The 23,505-nt window shown below is 40.3% G+C and overlaps 2 protein-coding genes across 2 annotated transcripts in view; both read left to right on the top strand.

The window, feature by feature from the left end:
* The first annotated feature begins 200 nt into the window (after positions 1-200).
* Positions 201-7,583, top strand: LOC308396552 (integrator complex subunit 7-like). Its single transcript, XM_080881949.1, has 11 exons — positions 201-385; positions 473-712; positions 919-1,056; positions 1,149-1,355; positions 1,594-1,788; positions 2,149-2,252; positions 2,370-2,438; positions 3,360-3,492; positions 3,807-3,905; positions 4,415-4,600; positions 7,205-7,583. The coding sequence occupies exons 1-11, from the start codon at positions 335-337 to the stop codon at positions 7,484-7,486; spliced, it is 1,704 nt and encodes a 567-aa protein (XP_080738075.1). The 5' UTR covers positions 201-334; the 3' UTR covers positions 7,487-7,583.
* A 2,343-nt stretch (positions 7,584-9,926) lies between these two features.
* Positions 9,927-23,505, top strand: part of LOC308396542 (acyl-CoA:lysophosphatidylglycerol acyltransferase 1-like) — a 75,823-nt gene continuing 62,244 nt past the window's right edge. Inside the window, exons 1-2 of the mRNA XM_080881927.1 lie at positions 9,927-10,506; positions 11,171-11,423. Coding sequence (XP_080738053.1) covers positions 11,186-11,423 — 238 coding nt within the window. The 5' untranslated portion in view covers positions 9,927-10,506; positions 11,171-11,185. The remainder of the gene's footprint in view (positions 10,507-11,170; positions 11,424-23,505) is intronic.

The raw sequence follows: 23,505 nt of genomic DNA, 5'->3' as shown, positions 1-23,505 counted from the left end.
ATGGTGCATTTAGTGGTGCAAGTATAATTGGAAGTTGTGTGACAACACACAATTTCAGGTTGTGCGCAGTGTTGAACTAGAAATTGAATATCTGTGACTGCAACAAAAGTTATGAAAATCACACGTAAAAATGTTCTTTTCAACAGAAGCACTAAAGTAACAACTGGCGTTTTATTATGAAAGTCAATCTCCAGACCGGATGTTCTGTCTCTGTATCCTCAGTGTTTTCCTGAATGCCGCCTGAACAGTGAAATGCTAACATCTCATGAGTGTATCTTCTTTTAAGGAGTAAAAACTGCACAGTAATGTCGCTCATTCCTGTCAGTGGCTTGTTATGGCGAACAGGAGCTCGACGCTAACTCCGCTCTCATGGAGCTGGACAAAGGTGTGTTAGCTCGCTGGCTAAAGACTTAGCAAATGGTTCATTGATTGTGTTCAATCCATCTCTGCATTTTCTTGTTTTCAACTTTAGACAGCTCTCACCTCATTGGTTAAGCTGCTGAAAAGTCGACCCCATCTCAGCCAGTCTGCAGTGGAATTCCTGCTCGGCCAGCTCCACTTGTCCTGCGACTCCTCTCGTGTTCTCATGTGTCACGCTCTGGCGGCCATCGCCACCCACCTGCCTGTGCTGGGGGACGGTATGCTGGGGGATCTGGTTGATCTCTACCGGGTGGCCAGTCACTCGTCCACCGATAAGCAGCAGGAGCTTCTGGTGAGAGATGTGCAAGGGTTCACGCATCAGCTGATGTGAGACTAAATGATACATGATGCAGTTTTATTTAGCCTTCATGTTTTAATAGAAGGTAGAGGAACCTCACAGGAGCATCCTGTTAATATTTACCTCCTTGTTTTACTGCCTTTACATATCGCCGATCTCTAGAGTTTCACACTCATCGCCCCCTACTGTCACTGCTGCAGGTTTCCTTGGCAACAGTGATTTTTGTTGCAAGCCAGTCGTCTCTGTCAGCCGAAGTGAAGACTGTCATCAAACAGCAGCTGGAGAACGTTGCTAACGGCTGGACGGTGTATCGCATTGCACGGCAAGCCTCGCGCATGGTGAGATCTTTGGATCAAAACGGTGTTGCAAACAGCCACGAAGTGCCTCGGGTCTCCGGCAAGATGATTATTTTCTTATCGTTCACCTGCAGGGATGCCACGAGTTCTCCAGCGAGCTGTACCAGTGTGTGCGGACTCGTGTGGCCTCGGAGCACTTCTACTTCTGGCTGAGCAGCCTGAAGGAGTTCTCCCAGGCTGAGCAGTGCCTGAGTCACGTGGAAGACGGGGACTACAGCGGAGCCATGAGCGCCATCGCAGAGGCCTTGCGCTCCTACCAAAAGGGCATCGCCTCCCTCACAGTCAGTTAACTGCCAGGCATCTGCTTGTCAAAAAGCATTAATACTGTTTATCTATCACCAGTGACAGGATGCTGAGAGCTGCTGATAGCCAGTGTGGAGAGGGGTGCCATTAGAGCTGATTTCAAAGCAACTCTAACTGCTAATGACGTGACTCACCTAGAATCTCGTTAGATCAACTCAAGCCGCGCCACTATTTAACTGCTGTGTCCTTATTTATCTGATTAATCCCTCCCTGCAGGCTGCCAGCACTCCTCTGAGCCCGCTCACATTCCAGTGCGAGTTCATTAAGCTCCGGATCGACACCCTGCAAGCTTTGTCGCAGCTCATTTGTACCTGCAACAGTCTGAAAACCAGCCCTCCTCCCGCCATCGCAACCACCATCGCCCTCACTTCAGGAAATGAGCTGCAACGCTGTGGCCGCATCTCAATGCAGGTGACATGCTGAACTTTGGCCTGAGAGGAGTGGACTCCCTTTTATTTATTTACTTATTTTGAATTTGTGGTTACAGCATGTCAAAGGTCACTATTTAGGCTTTCTGTTAATGCACCAGCAAACTGGAGCAGATTGTTCATCATGCTGAAGAGGTATTTGCTTTTAATTAGGAGGTAAATTTGATTTAAGGTCAGTGTTCAATATAGTTTTCCCTTTTGGGCCTCCGGGTCAGTAGCTCAGTTTTACTTGGATCTTTTCACTGGACGACAAAAAGCCAGTATAATTATTTTATTTGCCTAGCTTTATCTAGAGGAATAAAAGCATAGTTGTGAAGCTGCGATGCGTTTCTCTTCTCTCCAGATGAAGGTGTGCATGGATGAGTTCAGAAGTCTTGCTGCTCGCTATGCTGACTTACACCAGTCGTCGTTTGATGCAGATTATGCAACCCTTCGCAATGTGGAGTTGTATCCTTAAACGCACATCATCATACTTTTATACTTCTTCCTTCTCTCTTTTTTTTTTCTTTTTTAAATATCATCTCATAACTTATGTCCTTAAGTTTTCTTTAACTGTTTGCCCAGACAACAGCAGAGCTGCTTGCTCGTCTCCCACGTGATTGAAGCTTTGATACTGGACCCACAGGCTGCCAGGTGAGGGCTGCTCTGAGTGTCAACAAATAATTTGATTTGAATGGATCTAGTTTAGATTGTGTTGAGTTTTTCTGTACCGGAGTTACTATAGTTTTGTGTTTTCTTTACTTTTAGTTTCCAGATTTCTTGTTTGAGTTTAGTTTTGTTTCAGCCGTAAAATGCATTATTGTCACCCTGCTGGCCAGCCGGGCAATGTGGATATCCAAGTTTGTGAATGCGATAACTCCAGAACGAGGCAACATAGGAGTCTCAAATTGATACCATAGGCATATCTAGAAAAATCTCGGACAAGTTTGAATCTCAGCGATCAGGTTTTCTGAAAATCTTGTAAATACAGTCATTCGAGAAGGAAGTTGCCTCAGATTTTCAAAACGATACCACAGGTGTATCTTCTAGAATAGTCCAGATCTTCTGTTGTTTGAATATGTTTAGTTTCAGTCCAGTTTTTGACTTTCAGTGGTAGTTTTAGTGTTTTTAGCTATTGTTGCATGGAGGACGTGTGTCAAAGACTAGGTTTATGAAAATCTGCACATATATTACAATGAAAACACCACCACATTAAAGCAGTAGACTCACAGACTGGTAGACCTTCAGAGTATCAGATAACATGTCCATCAGTGCCTCATCAGGCAATTTGTCATCGAATTTTTTTTACTAAACTAACAAATGTGAAACTAAGGATTTTTCCTCTATATTTTGGTTTTATTTTATTAGCTTTCAGCATCACACGTAGAGGTAGCCCTTTATAAGCTGCCCACAGATGTATGACAGTGTAATAAAAGTAAATGCACCTTATTTTATTTGACAAAAGCTCCTCCACTGGACCGTGTACTCGACTGATCTGTAGAGAAAGCGCTTTGCAGCAACAGGTCCCTTCTGTGAATTCCCCCGACATGTCTTCCATCTGTTTCTGTAATGTAGTTTTCAGGAGTACGGCACTGTGGGGTCTGTCCAGACGGAGAGCGAATATGAGCGACGGATGATGTCGGTCTTTAACCACGTGCTGGAGGAAGCGGAGAGCCTCACCAAGAAACACCCTCCTGTCTCACATCTGGTAAGATTAACACTCGGTACTTCATCATCGATGGTCTGGTACTAATGCCACAGACAAAGGAGTTAAAAATCCCAAATTGTGTGGATGAAATTATGTTTCTTTAGTCAGTCCGTGACTGTTATTTGTTAATGTTTTTTAACAAAATCTAAAGTCCGGTTAAAAAAATAAAATAAAAAATTGGAGAACTTTCATATTACAGTAGAGCGAGGGTCATAAAGGACCCCATTCAGTTGCTTTAAGGTTGGGGGAAAAAAATGGAAATGACAAAAATGAAGTGGGAGCAAATGATGAAAATGTGTTGCTTGTTTTTTCAGCACACCAGCTGTCTCTGTGATGCTGTCATAGCTTTGCTGAAGGTGCCGCTGTCTTTCCAGAGATATTTCTTCCAAAAGCTGCAGTCCACCAGCATCAAGGTAACTGTTTTTAGTTGGTTTAAAGAGAAAAGCACAATAATGATATGCATATTCTAAGGCACAGTCACCACAGGCTGTCTTCCCCCAAGCTAGCTGCTTATTGGACTTGGATAATAAGATTGATATCGCTTAGGAGTAGATATGTAGCTAATACAGGGAGACGGCAGGCTCAGCTCAGGACAAAGACTGGAGACGAGGTAAAATCTGCCTGCCAGCACTTCTAAAGCGCACTAATTCATATATTATGTAAAATCACCTCTCTGTGTTTTTATGGGGATTATGTGCTGGACTGTTTCTTGGCTGGGCTTCTTGGAAAGCAGTGCGTCGAGCCAAGAAATAGTCCAGGAAATAGCCCGCTGTAAGAGGAACGCATGAGACGTTTCCACAGTGTCACTTTAGTATTTTAACGTGTACATCTGTTTTGGCCGATAAGGTGGGTGTTCATCAGAGGAAGGAAGACATTCTTCCTTTGGTACTCTGAAGGTTTATGTGTGTTGTGTTTTTTCCAGCTCGCCCTTTCACCATCCCCGCGAACACCGAGCGAGCCAATCCCAGTGCAGAACACTCAGCAGCTGACCTTGAAGGTGGAGGGTGTGGTGCAGCACGGCTCAACTCCGGGACTCTTCAGAAAGATCCAGTCAGTCTGTCTTAATGTTACCTCAGTTCTTCAGAGCAAGACGGGACCTGACTACAAGGTGTGTGGCCTCAGTCAAAGTTTTTTTATGTACTTAGTTTGTATTGACACTTAAACAACTTAGACGTCACAAATCTTATTTTCATTGCCACTTTTACAATTGTTGCGACAGAGTACAATGCTAAACACAGATTTGTAAACTCTCTCTTTGTTGTTTAAATATCATAAAAATAGGTCTCCATGTCCTCATAAAGAGCATGTTATTGGTTCTAAAAGACGAATTTCCCAGTCACTATCCAGCCACATATATGTTGCAGGATATAGTTTCCACTATTGTCAATAGTAATAATTACAGATGACTGCAAATGAGTCCCAGTTTAACACAGTCAAGTGGATTTTTGATTTTGTATTTTTAAGTTACACCAGAAACTGAGATTCATCAGAGCAGGCAACTTTTCCCAGGCTTCTAGAGATTGATTTTGATGAGCCCGTGTGATTTGTACAGTGGGGCAAAAAAAGTATTTAGTCAGCCACCGATTGTGCAAGTTCCCCCACCTAAAATGATGACAGAGGTCAGTAATTTGCACCAGAGGTACACTTCAACTGTGAGAGACAGAATGTGAAAAAAAAAAAAATCCATGAATCCACATGGTAGGATTTGTAAAGAATTTATTGGTAAATCAGGGTGGAAAATAAGTATTTGGTCAATAACAAAAATACAACTCAATACTTTGTAACATAACCTTTGTTGGCAATAACAGAGGTCAAACGTTTACTATAGGTCTTTACCAGGTTTGCACACACAGTAGCTGGTATTTTGGCCCATTCCTCCATGCAGATCTTCTCGAGAGCAGTGATGTTTTGGGGCTGTCGCCGAGCAACACGGACTTTCAACTCCCGCCACAGATTTTCTATGGGGTTGAGGTCTGGAGACTGGCTAGGCCACTCCAGGACTTTCAAATGCTTCTTACGGAGCCACTCCTTTGTTGCCCGGGCGGTGTGTTTTGGATCACTGTCATGTTGGAAGACCCAGCCTCGTTTCATCTTCAAAGTTCTCACTGATGGAAGGAGGTTTTGGCTCAAAATCTCACGATACATGGCCCCATTCGTTCTGTCCTTAACACGGATCAGTCGTCCTGTCCCCTTGGCAGAAAAACAGCCCCATAGCATGATGTTTCCACCCCCATGCTTCACAGTAGGTATGGTGTTCTTGGGATGCAACTCAGTATTCTTCTTCCTCCAAACACGACGAGTTGAGTTTATACCAAAAAGTTCTACTTTGGTTTCATCTGACCACATGACATTCTCCCAATCCTCTGCTGTATCATCCATGTGCTCTCTGGCAAACTTCAGACGGGCCTGGACATGCACTGGCTTCAGCAGCGGAACACGTCTGGCACTGCGGGATTTGATTCCCTGCCGTTGTAGTGTGTTACTGATGGTGACCTTTGTTACTTTGGTCCCAGCTCTCTGCAGGTCATTCACCAGGTCCCCCCGTGTGGTTCTGGGATCTTTGCTCACCGTTCTCATGATCATTTTGACCCCACGGGATGAGATCTTGCGTGGAGCCCCAGATCGAGGGAGATTATCAGTGGTCTTGTACATCTTCCATTTTCTGATGATTGCTCCCACAGTTGATTTTTTCACACCAAGCTGCTTGCCTATTGTAGATTCACTCTTCCCAGTCTGGTGCAGGTCTACAATACTTTTCCTGGTGTCCTTCGAAAGCTCTTTGGTCTTGGCCATGGCGGAGTTTGGAGTCTGACTGTTTGAGGCTGTGGACAGGTGTCTTTTATACAGATGATGAGTTCAAACAGGTGCCATTCATACAGGTAACGAGTGGGGGACAGAAAAGCTTCTTACAGAAGACGTTACAGGTCTGTGAGAGCCAGAGATTTTCCTTGTTTGAGGTGACCAAATACTTATTTTCCACCCTGATTTACGAATAAATTCTTTACAAATCCTACCATGTGAATTCATGGATTTTTTTTTCACATTCTGTCTCTCACAGTTGAAGTGTACCTCTGGTGCAAATTACTGACCTCTGTCATCATTTTAAGTGGGGGAACTTTCACAATCGGTGGCTGACTAAATACTTTTTTGCCCCACTGTAGCTACAGCTTCCTGTTTCTTGTTCTGCAGCTGCAGCCCATTTGCTTCACTGTTGTGCAGTCAGAGATGCTCTTCTGCATGCAAGTCCGACCCCTGACACCTTGCTGCGTATATCCCTGCTCTCTCCTCGCCTCTTTCCTGTCTACTCTGCACTACCCGACTTTCAAATAAAGGCGAAAAGCCCAAAAATACACCTTAACTTTTGATGCTCTGATGCTCAGTTCGCACTCAGAGGTTGTCTTGATGACGTCTGCATGCCTAAATGCATCGAGATGATGCTATCTGGTTGGCTGATTGGATGTTTTCATTACTGAGCAGCAGAACGTGTATCTAACAAAGCAGCTTAATAGACATTAGCGTTGCTGTGAGTAATGAGCTTGTGATTTCTCTGAGGTGCTGTCTAGTTCACTATGTTTAAGAAAGGTCAGAGATCTTCTCAGCTGATCTCTAAAACTGGACAACTCACTACAACATAGTTTAGATGGATTAAATGACACAGATTAGACCAGTTTGACCAGTATAAACGTTTTAAACAGTTTTTTTCCCATTTCAGATTCCACTAGATACTAAAACAAATGAGATCAAGCAGCGTGTGGAGCCCCACAACGACTACTTCAGCACCCAGTTCCTGCTGAATTTCTCCATCCTGGGCACCCACACCGTCACCGTGGAGGCCTCTGTGGTGGATGAGAGCGGCATAGAGTGGAAGACGGGGCCCAAGACGACGGTGTCAGTAAAGTCTCTGGAGGACCCGTACTCCCAGCAACTCCGTCACCAGCTGCAGCAGGGCGGAGCTCAGCCCGCGCCACAGAGGAGCACATACACTCGCTTCTAGTAGCGCTTACAGTTTGACCTTCTGCACTTGACCTTGTAGAAATTAAATATGTACATATTTTTTAATGATTAAAATACCAAATTGATTTAAATAATAACTTAGTGTGTTTTTTGTTTTTTTTGAACACTTTATTTTTTTAACTCATCTATTTTATCTATGCTCATCTATGCTCATCTTTATATCTTTTGCTGTCTGGATAACATGAAAATGCCTAATTTAATGCAGCTTTTTAATTTTTCACATATTCTCAAATAGGATTTCTTGCGTGCAGTAGCCTCTCTGGGATAGTTTAATGCTAAACGTCCTTGGATTTAGCGTCCTACATACATGCAGTTGCACAGACAGCCAACAGGGGGCAGCCCATAGTAATTAACGGAGCATCTTCATTTGAAGACCATTACAATCTGTGCTGTCAGCCTCATATTTATCTAAATGACTGGTCTATAACATCATATTTAACACTTTCTTGATAGTTTAGCGTTTTAAATTTTTACCCCTCAGTTGACTTTCCTGTTATGTTCATCAGCATTTAAGCACCTAAAAGTGAGCTATAATTATTTTAAACTTTTATAATGTTATTAATTTTGCGCTCACAGCGTTCCTAAAATACCATAACGCTGTTTCTATCCTAGAGAAGAAAAGGCAAAGCCTGTTAAAAAATAATAATTATAAAATATCCACAACCAAATGTGAGCTTAAAAACTAACTGGAAATGTGCCGAGATGACTTCAGATGTAGTCATAAGATTTTTTAAATTTATTATTTATTTTTGTGGTCGTAGACTGAAACCAACCATCAGCACTTCGGAGTCTGCGCACTCAGACTACTGGCAGGCGTCAGATGATCAAGCGAGAAGCTCTTAAAAAACAACAACATCCGCTTTTGGTTTTCAAAATCAAAGTGTCTCGATGACCTCATTGTGCAATAGAAATTCAAATTAGTTTCTAGTTCACATTGAACTAGTGTGGCAATGATTACAATATTATTATCATCATTAGTAGTAGTGGTAGTATTGTAGTATATATAACATTATTCCATAATATAGGTAATATTTTATTGAACTAATAAAAGTATTAAAAACAAAAAACAAGAATAAGTAGAGTATGATCACATGACCAGAGCAATAAACATTTAAGAATACAGTTCATATTATAAGTTCAAGATATTTAATTATGGAGAATTTAAAAAAAAAAGTGTAAAAAATAAAATAAATGTGAAAATTTATTTTATACAAGATCTGGCCAAACAATAAATGTTTAGAAACATTTAATTTTCTTAATACATTTCATTACACAAAAAAGTTAGAAATGATTTATTATGGCAAAAACTAAACAGTAAAAGAAACCATATACATAAATGTATGTAAAACATCCTCACAGGACCACACCATCAACATTAAAGCTTTTCATAACTCTGCGAAAAGAATACATTTAAAAATGTAATATATTCAGGTATAAAAATTGCACAAATAAATATGGAGAAAAAAAAGCTCAAAGATTAAAAACATGATGATTATGTGACAATGATCTGTTTGTAACTTTGTAAATAATCAGACATTTGAATCTTTAGTGAACTAATCAAGACTTATTCGTTGGAACCTACATCCTTTTTAGTAACCAGCGTGATCTGACTAGGCAGGATATTGTCAGGTGTTTTGTTTCCGTTTTTATATGGATGATCTTCCTAAAACATTAAACAAAGTGAATACTGGAAGTATGATGGGGGGTCTTGCTAATCATCCAATATAGGCTGATAGTTGTTCCAGCAGCTGCTCGGGGTTTACTTAATTTATAATTTGTTGAGTTAAACTCTAAAAAAGTGCAATAATTTTTGCTAATTCTGTTTGGGTGATCATTGTTTAAATGTATAGACTATAGTCAGATATTTGGATAACAGGAATGATCTCTGTGATGATGATGATCATAATCCTTATCCCTTTGAAGCTACTACACCTCTGCACCTCATCCTTTCAGTGGACTGTGTAAAAAGGTCCACTGAGCTCTCTCCTGGATATCTTCATACTTCCACAGGTATGTCATATGGACCGTTCTGCTTTTCATCCTCTTAATAGCTAATCTCACTTCCTCTTTAGTAATCGTTTGCACTTCCTTATTTACTAACTTTCCTCCTTCTGTTATTACCTCTCTCTCTCAGGAGCTCCTCAAACTACTTTATCTTCTCAGTGAGGAATCCAACCTTATAAGAACATTTAACAATGTTAATCTACAAAAGTGACTAAATACTAAAGATAAGATAAGATAAGATAAAAGGTTCCTGGCGTGGACATGTAAGGATTTTTAGTTAAGCCTTTTATTTTCATTTAATAGCATAATATCTAGACCAAAAAAAAAAAAGAAAAAAAAAGCTGACTTCACTTTGTACGATTACTACTAAGAAGATTTTATTTTGAAGGCAGGATCATATCATTTCCGATCCTGTTGATCTTTTGTGTACATTGACGCGGTGTGATCGGCATCCGGAGAAAGACAACGGCTCTTGGAAGCTAGAGACGAGAAATCGCTGATCTTTGTATTTGATGTGTACCTGCGGTGCATATTTTAAGGCGCGTTTGTCTAACGATCAGGGCTGATCCCAACAGGCCTCCCCTCGTCGGCTGAGCCGCCTCTCGTCAATATTCGCTAATGGGAGGTCGGCTAACTTGACGATGACGATGATGGTGATGATGATGATGCATCAGAGGATTTATCCCGGTGTCTGACTGAGATGGAGCCAGCGGCGCTCGAGTGGAGTCGCTTGCTAGCCAGCTAGCGAGCTAACGGTGCCCTCCGGGATTGAGCGTGTTCCCAAGCAGTCCGCGTTTTATAGCTAAATGGGTGCAGCCGCAGTTTTATCGCGCAGTATTTCCACCTTTGACCCCCACGTTTGATAGCCCGACCATGCCGACCTGCAAATACTGCTAACTTAACCTCCTGGGTTGGGTACACGTGACAGCGTTTATCTCGCTCCAACAATTAGCTGCACCTTCGGCCGTCCTTGGATGCTTCAGTGACGGTAACCGGGTGAGTAACATGAGCTACAGGACTTTTACTACTCAATTACAGGGGTCGGGCTATATTCTGGATGAGGCACACGGCTATTGCGCTTTGCAGGAGCCTCCAGACACCCAGCGTACGAGTTAACGTGTGTTATTGTCTCGTAAAACACTGTGTTAAGTCTTAGCTTCCTATGCTGTGCGTGTCGGTCTATTTTGCAATAGTGCCAATATTTATTAACTAATCTCGTTATGCTAACTCACTCCACCGCTAGCTAGCATGTCATGAAGTACTCGACCGTGTCCTGAGCGGCTGGTCCTTTTATGGTGCTGTCTTTGCAAGGAAAACTGTAAAAGATTGGCCCGCTAGCAGACTGTCGCTAAAGAAGAAGGAGCGGGCATATTTAAGAGTAAATCTTCATTATCAATACTGTGACTGCAGCGTCCAGGACGCGTGTGTTACATATAAATTCCGTGAAATAGCCTCAGCCGGTTAGCGGCAGACTCTGCTTGGTTTAGAGTGTGTGTACGTATGTGTGTGTAATAGCTATGAGTAAATTTGGGGATTGGTTCAGACAGTTTGTGTACAGTGAGGATAACGTGATGCAAGTTGCACACATGACTTGTTTCCTGTCTTGTGAAACAAGTCAGTAGGAGAGGCTAACTGCTGCCGTGCGTGTGTCCTTTTGCAGACGGTGTGTATCAGGATGGCACAGCTCTTGGATGGGGCCGGGAAACTGGTCTGGGTTCTCCTCAGATCCGTGCTCCGTTTCACTTTTATGTTCATCAACAACTGTGTAGCCATCCCATCCTACTGCTTGTACCTGATGCTGCTTCAACCCCTGAGAATATGGGACCGCTCCGTTTTCTGGCACATTGAAGGCATCATGTTCAAGTGGTTGCTGGCCATGGTGTCTTCATGGGGTTGGGTTGCAGGTTATACAGGTAAGATGTTTTTTTTTTGTTTTTTTTCCCTCTTTTGTCATCCAGTGTGTGTGTGTGTGTGTGTGTGTGTGGGGATGATGGGTTCAGTGGTGACCATCTAATAATGCAGGAGCCTGCTCTAACACCAGTATGAGCTTCAAGTCTTTTCTTCACATAGGCCTGTTTTCTTCCAGGTCCTATGAGGTTACTTAAGAAGTTATTGCTATTGGGAAGATAATTTCAAAGTCTTCAAAAGCTAATAGAAGTATTCTGTTTGCTGTAGGGTAAAGTACACATTTTTAATGCTTAATGCATATAACATCAACCCAAAACCTGTTTGAGAGAAACAAATGCTTATTGCTGTGACTTAGATGTACTTACATGAAAGAGAGCGAGACAAGCATTGGCTAATACCGCCCAGCATCATGACAACTAAATATTGTGTAAACATGTTATTTAACAAACTTGGGGTTTGCTGAATGTCCTACTGTAAAACGTTGTAAAAGTTGATGTTTTGCATTACTGCTGAACCAAACCAAATCAAAAAGGGCATATTTTGCGTTGAAGCTGAACGGCCGTCATTTTCGCTTTGCATTTCATGTTTGATAGTTTTCACTGCTCGGACAGTGGTTGGCGAGCATTTGCAGAAAAATCAGCAAATTCCATGCAAACTACAGGTGAACTTGACAATCTGCTACTGGCCAAAGGAGTCACAGGTTTTCTGTGTGGTATACCACTTTGTGACCAACTTCACCTAGCAATAGCAAACTGGTTGTGGCATACACATTTTTCCATAGTGACCGATGGTTATCGTTGCGTCACTCGCCACGCTCTGGGCCGACATGAACGAGGCTTTAGCATTTGATTTCAAAGCACCTTCAGCAGGCACTTACGACTAGCAGAAGAATGCAATTTTTTCTGTAGCAACAGGTGGTTGCCAACTGGTCTCTTGGCCTGTGTAACTATGTTTTTATAATTTTTTTTTATTTATTTATTTTTTATATTGGGCATGGACTGCAAAATAAAGGGCTGATATCAGCGTTTACAAAAACAGTATGGCCATTTATGATACTGATATATTTGTTTGTTTGTAATATCTTTATTATGATAAATAGCAGAAGCATTTTAAAATCCTTCCACACTAGTTTTATATATATTTATATAGTTTAAAACTGATGCAGCGTCACAGGTTGATGTAAGACAGTAAATGGGGTAAATTTAGTAATTTTCCCTCTTTTCTTTTTTTAAAATACCATTTGTTGAAAAAAACGAGTCAATAAGGAAGCTATTTGTCTATTCTTGGACATTCCAAGTTGTGGAAACATGTTACCTCTTGCAGCTTCAGGTGAATGGTTAATTGATTAATAAGCTACTAATGTTTTGGCCAAATGATTCAATAAAAATAAACAGCTCGTTTTATTGATCCCACAAGGGAAATAATTGTAAGATGGTGCAAAAACTTTTCTATATACAACAGTTCTTAAAAAAATAAAAATGAAGTTAAGTTTAAGAAGAGTGAAAAGTGTGACTGAGAATGTGCAACAGAGCAAAGAAAGAGAGATTGATTTTAAAAAGCTAAACTTTGCCCTACTTTCAGTAGAGCTTTTTCAAATAATTGTGGTTACTTGCTTTAATAACTGATTCTGTGTAAGTGGTGTTGTATTGAAATGCATTGCTTGCTGTTTATAAGGTTGAATATATTTCTTCTTAATTAAATAAGAATTGTGCATTTGCAGACGGTTCATTTAAAGTAGCCGATTAAATTATAGATTAAGCAAACCTTTTTGTAATGATTTTGTGCTTTTCTTTGTCATTTCTATCAGTAAATGAATTCCATATAGCTTTTGGATTTGTAGTCGGACACAATAGGACATTAAAAAAAGCGTCTGGTGCATTCAAAAAATTACAATGCACATTTTTCACCGTTTTTGACATTTTATAGGTTAATTAACTGAGAGCGTAGTTGCCAGATAAATCGGTAATGAAGCTAATTGTTGGTGTGCTCCACAAATGACAGATGGAGACAGAATATCAGACACACTCACCTGACAGACACGAATATCACAGGTCGTCGTTGTTTCCACTCGAATGGCTGGTTGGATATCTTGACGTGACTCAGGCTACAGTCGGGTTCATTTATATGGAGCAAAATGCTTACAAACTGCTAAGTGGTGAACATAGGAAGCAACAAGGCATGCTAATTAATAATTCAAAGCTTTCACTCTATAGAGCACCTGGACTTGCGTTGAGCAAAATGTATTGCAGGCTTTGATCGACAGGATTTGGAGTGAGATATTTGGCCATTAAAGTTTAATTCAGATTTTAAAGGTATGACATACACTGTAATTTGCAATCTGGTACTACTCATACTATGTATAGCTATGTGTACGTACTAGTATTTGTTCTGGATCTTTTAAAGTGATGAAAACCAGATAAAATGGGACATTAGTTACATTAATTAACTAATTAATTACATTGGGGCGATCGTGGCTCAAGAGTTGGGAGTTCGCCTTGTAATCGGAAGGTTGCCGGTTCGAGCCCCGGCTTGGACAGTCTCGGTCGTTGTGTCCTTGGGCAAGACACTTCACCCGTTGCCTACTGGTGGTGGTCAGAGGGCCCGGTGGCGCCAGTGTCCGGCAGCCTCGCCTCTGTCAGTGCGCCCCAGGGTGGCTGTGGCTACATTGTAGCTTGCCATCACCAGTGTGTGAATGGGTGGATGACTGGTTGTGTAAAGCGCTTTGGGGTCCTTAGGGACTAGAAAAGCGCTATACAAATACAGGCCATTTGCCATTAATGCTTTGCAATTTCGAAATTTGAAAAATCACTTTAAAGCAGGGGTGTCAAACATAAGGCCCAGGGGCCAGAATCAGCCTGGCAAAGAGCCCACTGAACAGCTCTGGAAGTGTGAAGGAGTGTATAGATTTATGAGCTTTTAATTGTATTTTCGTAAGTTTTACATCTTTTTCTATTAATTATTCATAATATGCCAAATTAAATAAGTATTAGATAAAATAAATGATATGGTTTTTACAGTGGGTCCACAGAAAAAATACATTTTCTTTAAATGAATGAAAACTTTGTATTTAAGAATTGCTGCATTACAAATCACGATGGAGAGAGATAAAAAATGGCTTACTGAGTCCCCATTTTGATTTCCAGTCAGTTGAAACCTTACCATTATCCAGCAGGGGTTAATTTTTTTCTTCAAACGTGTAGGTATTGCATTTGAATAGGAAGTACATTTCATAACAGAAGACATTGTGTCATTTTGTTCAGTGAAAGCAGGGTGGCATTACCATGGCAACCGAGAGAGTCCTTTTATTTTTAACCCAATCCGGGATCTTTTTGTAACCCTAACCAAGTTTGTTGCAAATACCTAAACTTTACCAACGGATTCTTCACAATAAATAATTAATATTAATACAAATTTTACAAAATGTGTGAAACTCAAATGTGGTTGGACTGGACAGCTCCAGTAGGACTAACTTTGAATCGATTAGATATCAAGAAAAGACCAGCAGTCGGCATTTGGTTAGTTTGAAATGTTTGCTGGGCAGATGGACATAAGCGCAAGAGATGAGCCAGCCATGATGTAATATTATTATTATTATTATTATTATTATTATTATTATTATTATTATTATTATTATTATTATTCTCAAAGTCTGAGTAATGTTATTGTTATAAAAATTCTGCTAAGTCAAAGATGTGGAGCTACCTGCTACAGTTTTACTTCTGCTTAAAAGCTATGTAAATATACTTGCATAGCTTTTAAGAATCCAAGTTATCATTATGCAGCTCCAATTTGGTCCGAGCGGTATAATTACAATTGAGGATGTTATCATTATGCAGCTCCGACCAAATTTCATTTGTGGCTTTGATGCTCAGACAGTTCTGACATGTGGGGAAAAAAAAAAAAAACATAAATAGGAAAAGACAGAAAAAGCATGAGATGAACTGTTCAGCGGGCAGTCCTGGTTGTCCTTTTGTATGTGACAGTCTGAATTTTGTGCTCAAGGGCACTGGGACAAGGTTGAGTCAGTTAGCACTGTTACCTCTCAACACAAAGCGGACCTGCTCAAACCCCGGTTCCCCGCATTGTCTTTGCAATCTTTTAGTGTGGACGATACAGCACTATTTCAGTGCTCTAGTTTTTGTCCAAGGTCACAGCTTTCGACATTTATAGTCCATATTTTTCTTTCCGTGTTCAATAAATGTTGTAGTCTGATATCAGACTTGATCTCAATCTTAAATCGCACATTGCTTCTACTCCAATTTCTAAGGGAAGGGCAATCTGATTTTTTTTTTCCATAAATCTTCCCATAATTTAAATCAACATTAATAGAAAGCCTTGCAAGCAAAAGTGAAAACGGTTCAGCACCTTCATTTGCAGCAGGTTCAGTGGCCAGACTTTACAGTGCTGAAAACAAGCGGGTATTGGTTGCTTTAAATGCTCCTGCTGTGGAGTCTAATCATTGCTGTTTGGCTAACAGTTGGACTCCAAATGGGCCTGTGGGTGACTGTGACTGTATTCATGATTGGTCTGCATACCATACTTAACATGATGCTGTGCTGCCCTGTTATGTGGGACTTTTGGCAAACAAATGTGTTGTAAACTTTGCTGTAGATTCATCGTAATAAATACTCTTTTTGCAGTTTTGTGTAATCGGCAGAATCCTAATTGGCATTTAATCTAACAATAAATTGGTCAGATAAGCCATGTTTTAAGAAACTGTGCAAAAACTATTTATGTACTTTTGGAATGATTTTAATTAATTATTTGTTTTTTGTCCAGTCATGCATCCCATCTTATGAATGGTCTTTTTCCAGATTTTAGATGGTATCCATGGTCTGCACCATCATGACCTCACAAAATGTCTTTTCTGGCCATAACTCAAGAATTCATCAGTAATTTATGATGAAATTTCACATAAATGTTTTATTGGATGGAATGAAACGTTGCATTCTGACCGAAGCATTTAAGCACAAGATTATGATTTTATTTATACCAATTAACTGACAGCATACTGTTAAACAAGGAGTCCTCCTAGCTGCTTGTTTTTATCTATGATGTTCCTAAAGACTGATAAGTAAATATCTTGGCGTATGATGGATATTATAAGTTGGAGTCTGTTCAGGCTGTGTTTGCAGTCCAGAAAGTCTACAAATATGTCAGGAAGGGCTCTGACAGATTAATACGCTGCAGTCTTAAAGCTATGCTTTTGGTTAACTATCACACATGACGGATGTTGCATCACCTCCTGTGGAGAAACAGAACAGTGGTGCTTTGTAGATATCGTGGATCATTTTATCAGTAACAAACACTCGCATGAGGATGTTTTGGTGATCACAGGGGCAGCTTATATGAAATTAAATTATAATTCCAGATTTTCTCACAGTTTGAGGGTGCAAGTGAAGGCTGAGGGTTAAAGTAGCTATGTTACTATGAGGTGAATGCACTCTTAATCTCTCTTTATTTTTTAATGTTTTTTTTTTTTCTAAACTAGATACTCAACCGAGAGCTGCATTCTTTCCTAATTAATGGACAGTTGTGGGAATTTTGCACCTTTTCTGGTTTGTTGGCTGCTGATTATTGGGGTTGCAATAAAGGATGACATCAGCTTTAAAAATGTGACGACACTTCATGTACTAATACCATGTAAATGTTTGTTTTGTTCTGTTTTACTAGTATTAAGCAAAATTGAATAGATGAGTTTGTCCTGTAAAGAGGTTCATGCACCTCTCAAATGGCTGAAGTCAGGACAGAGAACATCTTTAGTGTGGTTATCAGCAGCTGGGAACATCATCTCACGGATAAGAGCAAAACTCACTCCACAGCATGTCCACTGCAATCATTACTCCATGAACTGAAACATCTGGAAACTCTGAAAGCTTATTATTTTGGATGGGAAAATATAGTCTTTTTGATTTAATTTGAAGCTTTATTTAAACTTACGGACAGAAGCCATTTTTAGTTTCCTATTTGCACATTATTGTTTTTGTTGAAATACTACTGGCACTTTAATTTGTATTACTTAAAGTGAAATAAATAAAAATATTTATTCTGACAGTCCTATTGAGTAATGTTAAAAATACACTGTATTATTTTCAAATTCATGTTTTCTGTGTCATGAATTTAATTTGCTGTGGGACGGGACAACAGGGTGATATTCACAGGTGGGCAGACTTGAGCAGATGAGGTACTGGAGTGTAGAACAGAAGGACTGCCAACAGGACGCTAAGATAAGAGTTATTCAAGTAATTGTTGAGTAATTGACAAACAAAGAAAAATTGGCAGATTACTCGCTAACCAAAATGATCTTTAGTTGCAGCCCTACTGATTATAATGGAAGGCATGCTGCAGTATTTGACTGCTGGAAGGCTCCCCTCTGCAAACAGGTTAACCTGTGACAAATGATTAACTAGATTTGTGTAGCAGACAAAGCACTGATCTGCAATTTCTTTTGACCAGAGGTTTCACAACTCTTATGTTCTCTCATAGACATGGTTGAGGAAACTAAATGTTGACCGCTGTTGGAGTTGAGCTTAGCTTTCAGTACAGTAACGTCACTGCACGGTGATGAATGTTAAAATACTTCATCTGTAACTTAAGCAACTGAAGCATTTGGACGGTTCCAGCCTGTTGATTGAAAGAACTATAACTGCTCCACCAGTGCTGCTAGCTGGTTGGCATAACTCAATAGCTAACATTAAAACGCAATTATGATGCACTAACAGGTATTTGCCTGTTTCACATGTAAAAAGGGCACAGGTACAGTTACATTAAGGAAAAAGTGCTTGATAACAGCAGCAATAATCAAACCGCCACGATGCACAAGTGACGCACACCTCATGTCACTGCGAGTACACCTGTACAGCCATAATGTGACACCTTATACATAATCAAGAGTGTGCGATACATCAGTGAGCACTGCTCACCCTTTATTCCATCACCAGACTCATAAAGGCGTGTCCTGCTGTGTTACACTCTCACAGGATGTATTGCATATATTCAGGGCTTGGGTTTCAAAATGAGTATTGCAAAATATTAATTATATTGTAAGTAGAGCTGGGCGATAGAACGATAACGATATGTATCGCGATATAACTTTTACTCGATAGAGAAATTAAGCTATCGCGATAGACCTCGCAGCTCTTGTCCTCTTAAAAAAAAAAGGTCAGCCAATCCAAATTAAGTAGCGCAGAGCCGAACCAATCACAGCCGCAGCGTCACGTCGCGTGACTTGTTACGTACAGCACAAGTGCCAAGCCGCACGTGTGTTTGTTTGGGAAGCAGCCAGCGGGTAATGGAGGAAATGAGTGTGCCGACTAGAAAAATCAACCGAGCGTGACCGAAGAGAAAACAGATGATGGTTCCAATGCCGGAGAGATTGTCGAACGGAAGAGCCATAGCAGCTCCGTAGTGTGAAGGTATTTCGGCTATTTCAAGTCTGACAAAAAACAGAGTAGCGTGCACTGTAAATTGTGCCGAAAGCAAGTCTGGAAATACAATAAACTGGTGCATGCGTCACACTGTGCGCCACGTTATTGTTTCGGTGAAATGAATTTCTACAATACTGTTACTGTTAATTGTACTCTCTGCAGTGTTTAAATGCTTACATATACACACAGTTACTGTCCGTCCACACATACGACTCGGTTCTGCTTCTATGCCCCAGCTTTGTTTACTTTTTCCCACCGAGGCTTCTAGACTTCTGATTGGCCAACATTTCTGCACGGTTAGGAATCTAGCGCCACCTGCTGCTTTGGCATGTTCATAGCAGCGTTTTCCTTCATTTCTGCCTTTATGTGTGGACGGGATTATTTTTTAAAACAAAAACGGAAAATCTCAGTTTTCAAAAATACCCGTGTACGTGTGGACGTAGCCTCAGTCTCTAACTGGAAGCGCTAATTCGTCATTCGGCTTTTGTCAGACTAAAGTAACTGTTAAAACTGTTTGAAAAGCTCAGCTATACAACAAGGAGAGCTTGAGAATTTCCTTTTAGTTCTCAGTTTATTTGATATTGACAAAAGTTAGTCAGTTTTGTCTGTTCTTCTGTAAAACAAACTAAGATTTATTTTTAGAATTAATATTTTGTTTCTAAGTGGAATTGACAATTTAGTCTGTTTCGTTCTATTTTGAAACTTAAACGCTTTAGCGGCTGCCTTTTGTGTAGTTTGCAATATTTGCCTTTATTTATCTGAAAAAGTCTCATGTTCCTTAAGTACATCTACCCTGTTGAACTTATTATGGGAAATAAATATTTAAATAAAAACAAGCTGCTGATTATTTCACATTTTACTTGTGAGCAACGGCACATTTAAATCTTACAAATTCTTACAAGTTATTTGGCTTATATCGTGATAGATATCGTTATCGCCTGAAATGAAAAAAACATATCGTGATATGAAAAAATCTCATATCGCCCAGCTCTAATTGTAAGGTATTCTCACATTTGGACCAGAGCAGAAGGACTTGCTGGTAGCACTGCAAAAGTGGACTGATGCTGCTTGGCATACAGTCTGTGTGAGCTCTCGTGGTAGTCCTGCAAATGTGCTTAGTAAAGTAAACCGTAAATCTGCTTCAACTAATGAAGGACTGGGCACCATAAGATCAACATAGTTCTAGTGATGTTGATAATAATGTTATTCCTCAGGATCCTCAGGCAGTAAGGTGAATCACCTAACATATTTCGATAAAAGAAGAAACTCAAAACTGATCCCAGTCTAACAGAAAAGGTGAATTGTTGCTGTGTTTTGGTCCTGCCGTTTGCATAGGTGTGGGCGGTTGGCATGCTCTCCCTGTACCTGTGTGGATTCTCTCTGGCTTCCTACAGTCCCAAAACATACATGTTAGATAAATCGGCTATAAGCATGAAAGGTTCTGTCTCTTTGTGTTAGTCCTGTAAAGGGACTAGCAACCAGGGTGTGCCGCTATCTCCTACCCTATCAGAGCTTAGCAACATCAACTAGCCTAGACACAGCAGTTCTGACTCCAGAGGCACGTGTCAGGCTAATGGGCTCAGAATATATCAGTAGCTCAAACTTCTAATGATGAAATGACTTGTTTGAATTAGTAAATTACACAGTGCTGAAGTGCAGAGGACAGGAAGCGAAAAGCAAAGACACTGATGCAGCTCAATGAGAGTATCACAAAAAGAGAAGTGGACAAGAAATTGCACCACTTTGTTTGTTTATTTATGTTCATGAAAGAGAATGACAAAAGGAAAAAGACGGTGCAAGACCTGTAATTAAGCTCGCGAGTAGTATTCACACCAAAGTGTTTGAATCCTTCCTATGAATCGTGTATTGAAGCTGTAATCTCAATAGCAGGGAGCCTGTTACTTTAACATTAACGTCTACAACTACAGCATGCTATAAATAAGGTTTTTTTTTTTTACAGCATGTTTTGTCCTTTTATTTGTCTGCAGGTTTACGTTATGTCAGCAGAAATAAAGCACAGATGTGCTGTTATAGCTGCGACAAAGAGTGGCCGTTAGAATTCATTAGGCCACTTTTTACAGGATAAATCTTGATTGCCAGGACTTCCATGCATCAAATATGAACTATCCCGCTATTAAGAAACATATGTTAAGCAAGGAAGATGCCTCAGAAAGCCTCAAACGTGTGAACCTTAGTGCTCTGTGGAAAGTTGTTGTTGTTTTTGTTGTTGAAAGCATTGTAATTGTGTTAGGTCTGATCAGACTGTCATGCTCACAACAGGTGCATTAAAGCCAGTGGGATTAAGTTTTCATTTCATGTTGTGTGAGTGGGTTGACTGTCTGACCTGCGATGAGATCAAAGATGATGACTGAATGTTCAGACTCTGCACACTTGTTTGCTTTCGTCACTCTTTGTTCACCGGGAATGTGACGTTTCCAAGAGAAGCAGCGCAACTATATACACGGCTGAGTGTGTGGACTGAGAGAAATCGTTCAGAATTGGTATCTGTAAAAGCTGTACCTTCATTAGAATTTATCACCATTTAAACACCATGTGTGCCGCATCAGTATGTTAGCAGGAGAAGTATGCAAACCACAGACAGTATAAACTGTCGACGTAGCTTTAGCTGGCCTTAAAAGATACTTTCCTAAGGATTTTATGGGCTCAGGCAGTCATTTCATTACTTGGGGGTCTTACTGGCTTGTCAATCACAAGTTGTTAGCCAGCGAGCGTGCAGCTTCACAATCACATTGAACCCTTGTTCGTCACATGCAGTTTCAAAAGACCAAGTTGGCAACACTGAAAACTTTCAACTCATGGGCTCATAACAAGACTCCACGCTGTCTATGTCACTTTATGCCACCCACACACCAAACTGCTTGCTAGCATTTATGCAGTCTTACAACTACTTAGTTGTGGTTATAGTATGATGGAAGATAATCTGCATCCATGAATTCAGAAAGCCCAGACTCCCCCCCCCCCCCCCCCTCAGTTTCAGTCATTGAAATCAGAATCTGTAAGTCTATAACTTGACTCTTTTTTTTTTTTTTTTTTTTTTTCTTTCTTTCTTTTTTTTCGTATATGTCCCGCGTCTAACAAGGTACTTTCGGCTACTACCTCATTTGTCCAGAGGTCGCCACAGCAGATGGATGTACGTGTTTGATTTTGCACTGACTTTATGGCCTTCCTGATACAACGCAGCTCTATTAGGGTTGTATCTCTTTGTCTGTAGCTATAGTCAGACATTGGTCTGTTATACAAAAATCAGTTAGCAGAACTTGGTGCTACAAATCCTGAATGCAGAATGGAAACATTTTGATATGCCGTTAGACTTGGGATGTTTTAGTTTTACTTCCATATTAGGGCTGCTTTGTTTTTTGTTTTTGTTTGTTTTATTTCCTACAGGGTATGCAAAGATATGCTTATGCTGAACAGCCACTTTCTGGCACCACATGGTCAAAGTTTACAAACCTTGCAAAGGTCATAGGATATCTGATACTGATACTGAACAATGGACTGATCTAATTAGTTTTCCTCTGTCTTGAGTACCAGTTGCTAGCAGGAGAGCCAGCTATGTCTAGACAATGTTTTTGTTTCTGGTGTTCACTTATTTTCTTCCTATATCAGCCCTGATGTATCAGTATTGTCTGAGTGACATCACCTATCATTCAGGAGAAGTCTGCAGCAGCTACCTGTGTCTTAATGGCGAGCAAAAATAGATTTGATCATTGGTATACTGGAGTTTTATCTTTATTTTTTTTTTTATTCTGATCAGTACTAGTTTTGTTCCTTCTACTTGATCAGTAGAAATTAAAACCATAATTTATGTTAATCAAGAATAAAAGCAAATTGCCAACAAAATACAGGTTCTAGCTTCTCGGATGTGACTATATGCTAGTTAGTAATCTGATTGCTTTTGGGTATTGGAAAGTGAAAAGTCAGGTTCGCCTTTCAGGAATGGTGATTCCTTCTTGCTGTCTACGCCCAATACAATCATTCTTTTATAGAGACAATAACATGCTGATGATAACTTATTATCACGTTGTTTTTCTGAATACCTACTCAAGAATAGATGCTTTTGTGCTGATAGGAGTTTCAAGTGATTAGATGCTTCTAAATGATTAGAAGTATAATTAAAAGAACAATTTTGGATGTAGTGTTGTTCATATATTCTCTCTAATATCCCCATCTTGGGGGGATAACTGGGGATAACTTTCAGTGTTCCATGTTATGGCATAAGACTGAGCGTGTTTCAGGTTGTCTGAGCAGTAGACAGTGGCCGGCTGGAGTAAATTCATTCTGAAGCTGATTTTCATTTGTCAAAGCCTCCGTACACCCACGGAAGTGTTTGCAGTTACTTGGCTGATTAGACTTGTTCTTTGGACTGTGTGGGTGTCCACAGATCATCTTATACGGACATTTCCTCGACTGTCTTGAGCTATTTGTGTCGCACCTGTTAGGCTGAGACAGCTTTGCTCTCTTTTCAGGATTTCATCAACCTCCGTTTACGTCAGTCTTTGTCAGCATTCTGTTCTGTTTGACCTCAGCATTGCTGGTATTTTGAGTCATTTATCCTACTGGCTAACAAGGTCTTTGTCCTCGGTAATCAAAGAAATGCATCTAGATGAAAGCACCGATAGAATATTCACTATAAAAACAA

Source organism: Rhamphochromis sp. 'chilingali' (assembly GCF_963969265.1).
Source record: "Rhamphochromis sp. 'chilingali' genome assembly, chromosome: 5".
In the NCBI taxonomy this organism is placed as follows: Eukaryota; Metazoa; Chordata; class Actinopteri; order Cichliformes; family Cichlidae; genus Rhamphochromis; species Rhamphochromis sp. 'chilingali'.
This window is presented reverse-complemented; position numbering and strand designations above follow the sequence as displayed.

What these genes read in the sequence shown, in the direction of transcription:
- LOC308396552 (XM_080881949.1), top strand. Translation starts at nt 335, where the DNA reads ATGGCGAACAGGAGCTCGACGCTAACTCCGCTCTCATGGAGCTGGACA. An exon ending in TCTCATGGAGCTGGACAAAG is followed by an intron (nt 386 to 472) that starts GTGTGTTAGCTC and finishes TTTCAACTTTAG; the next exon opens with ACAGCTCTCACCTCATTGGT. An exon ending in TGCAGTCCACCAGCATCAAG is followed by an intron (nt 3,906 to 4,414) that starts GTAACTGTTTTT and finishes TGTTTTTTCCAG; the next exon opens with CTCGCCCTTTCACCATCCCC.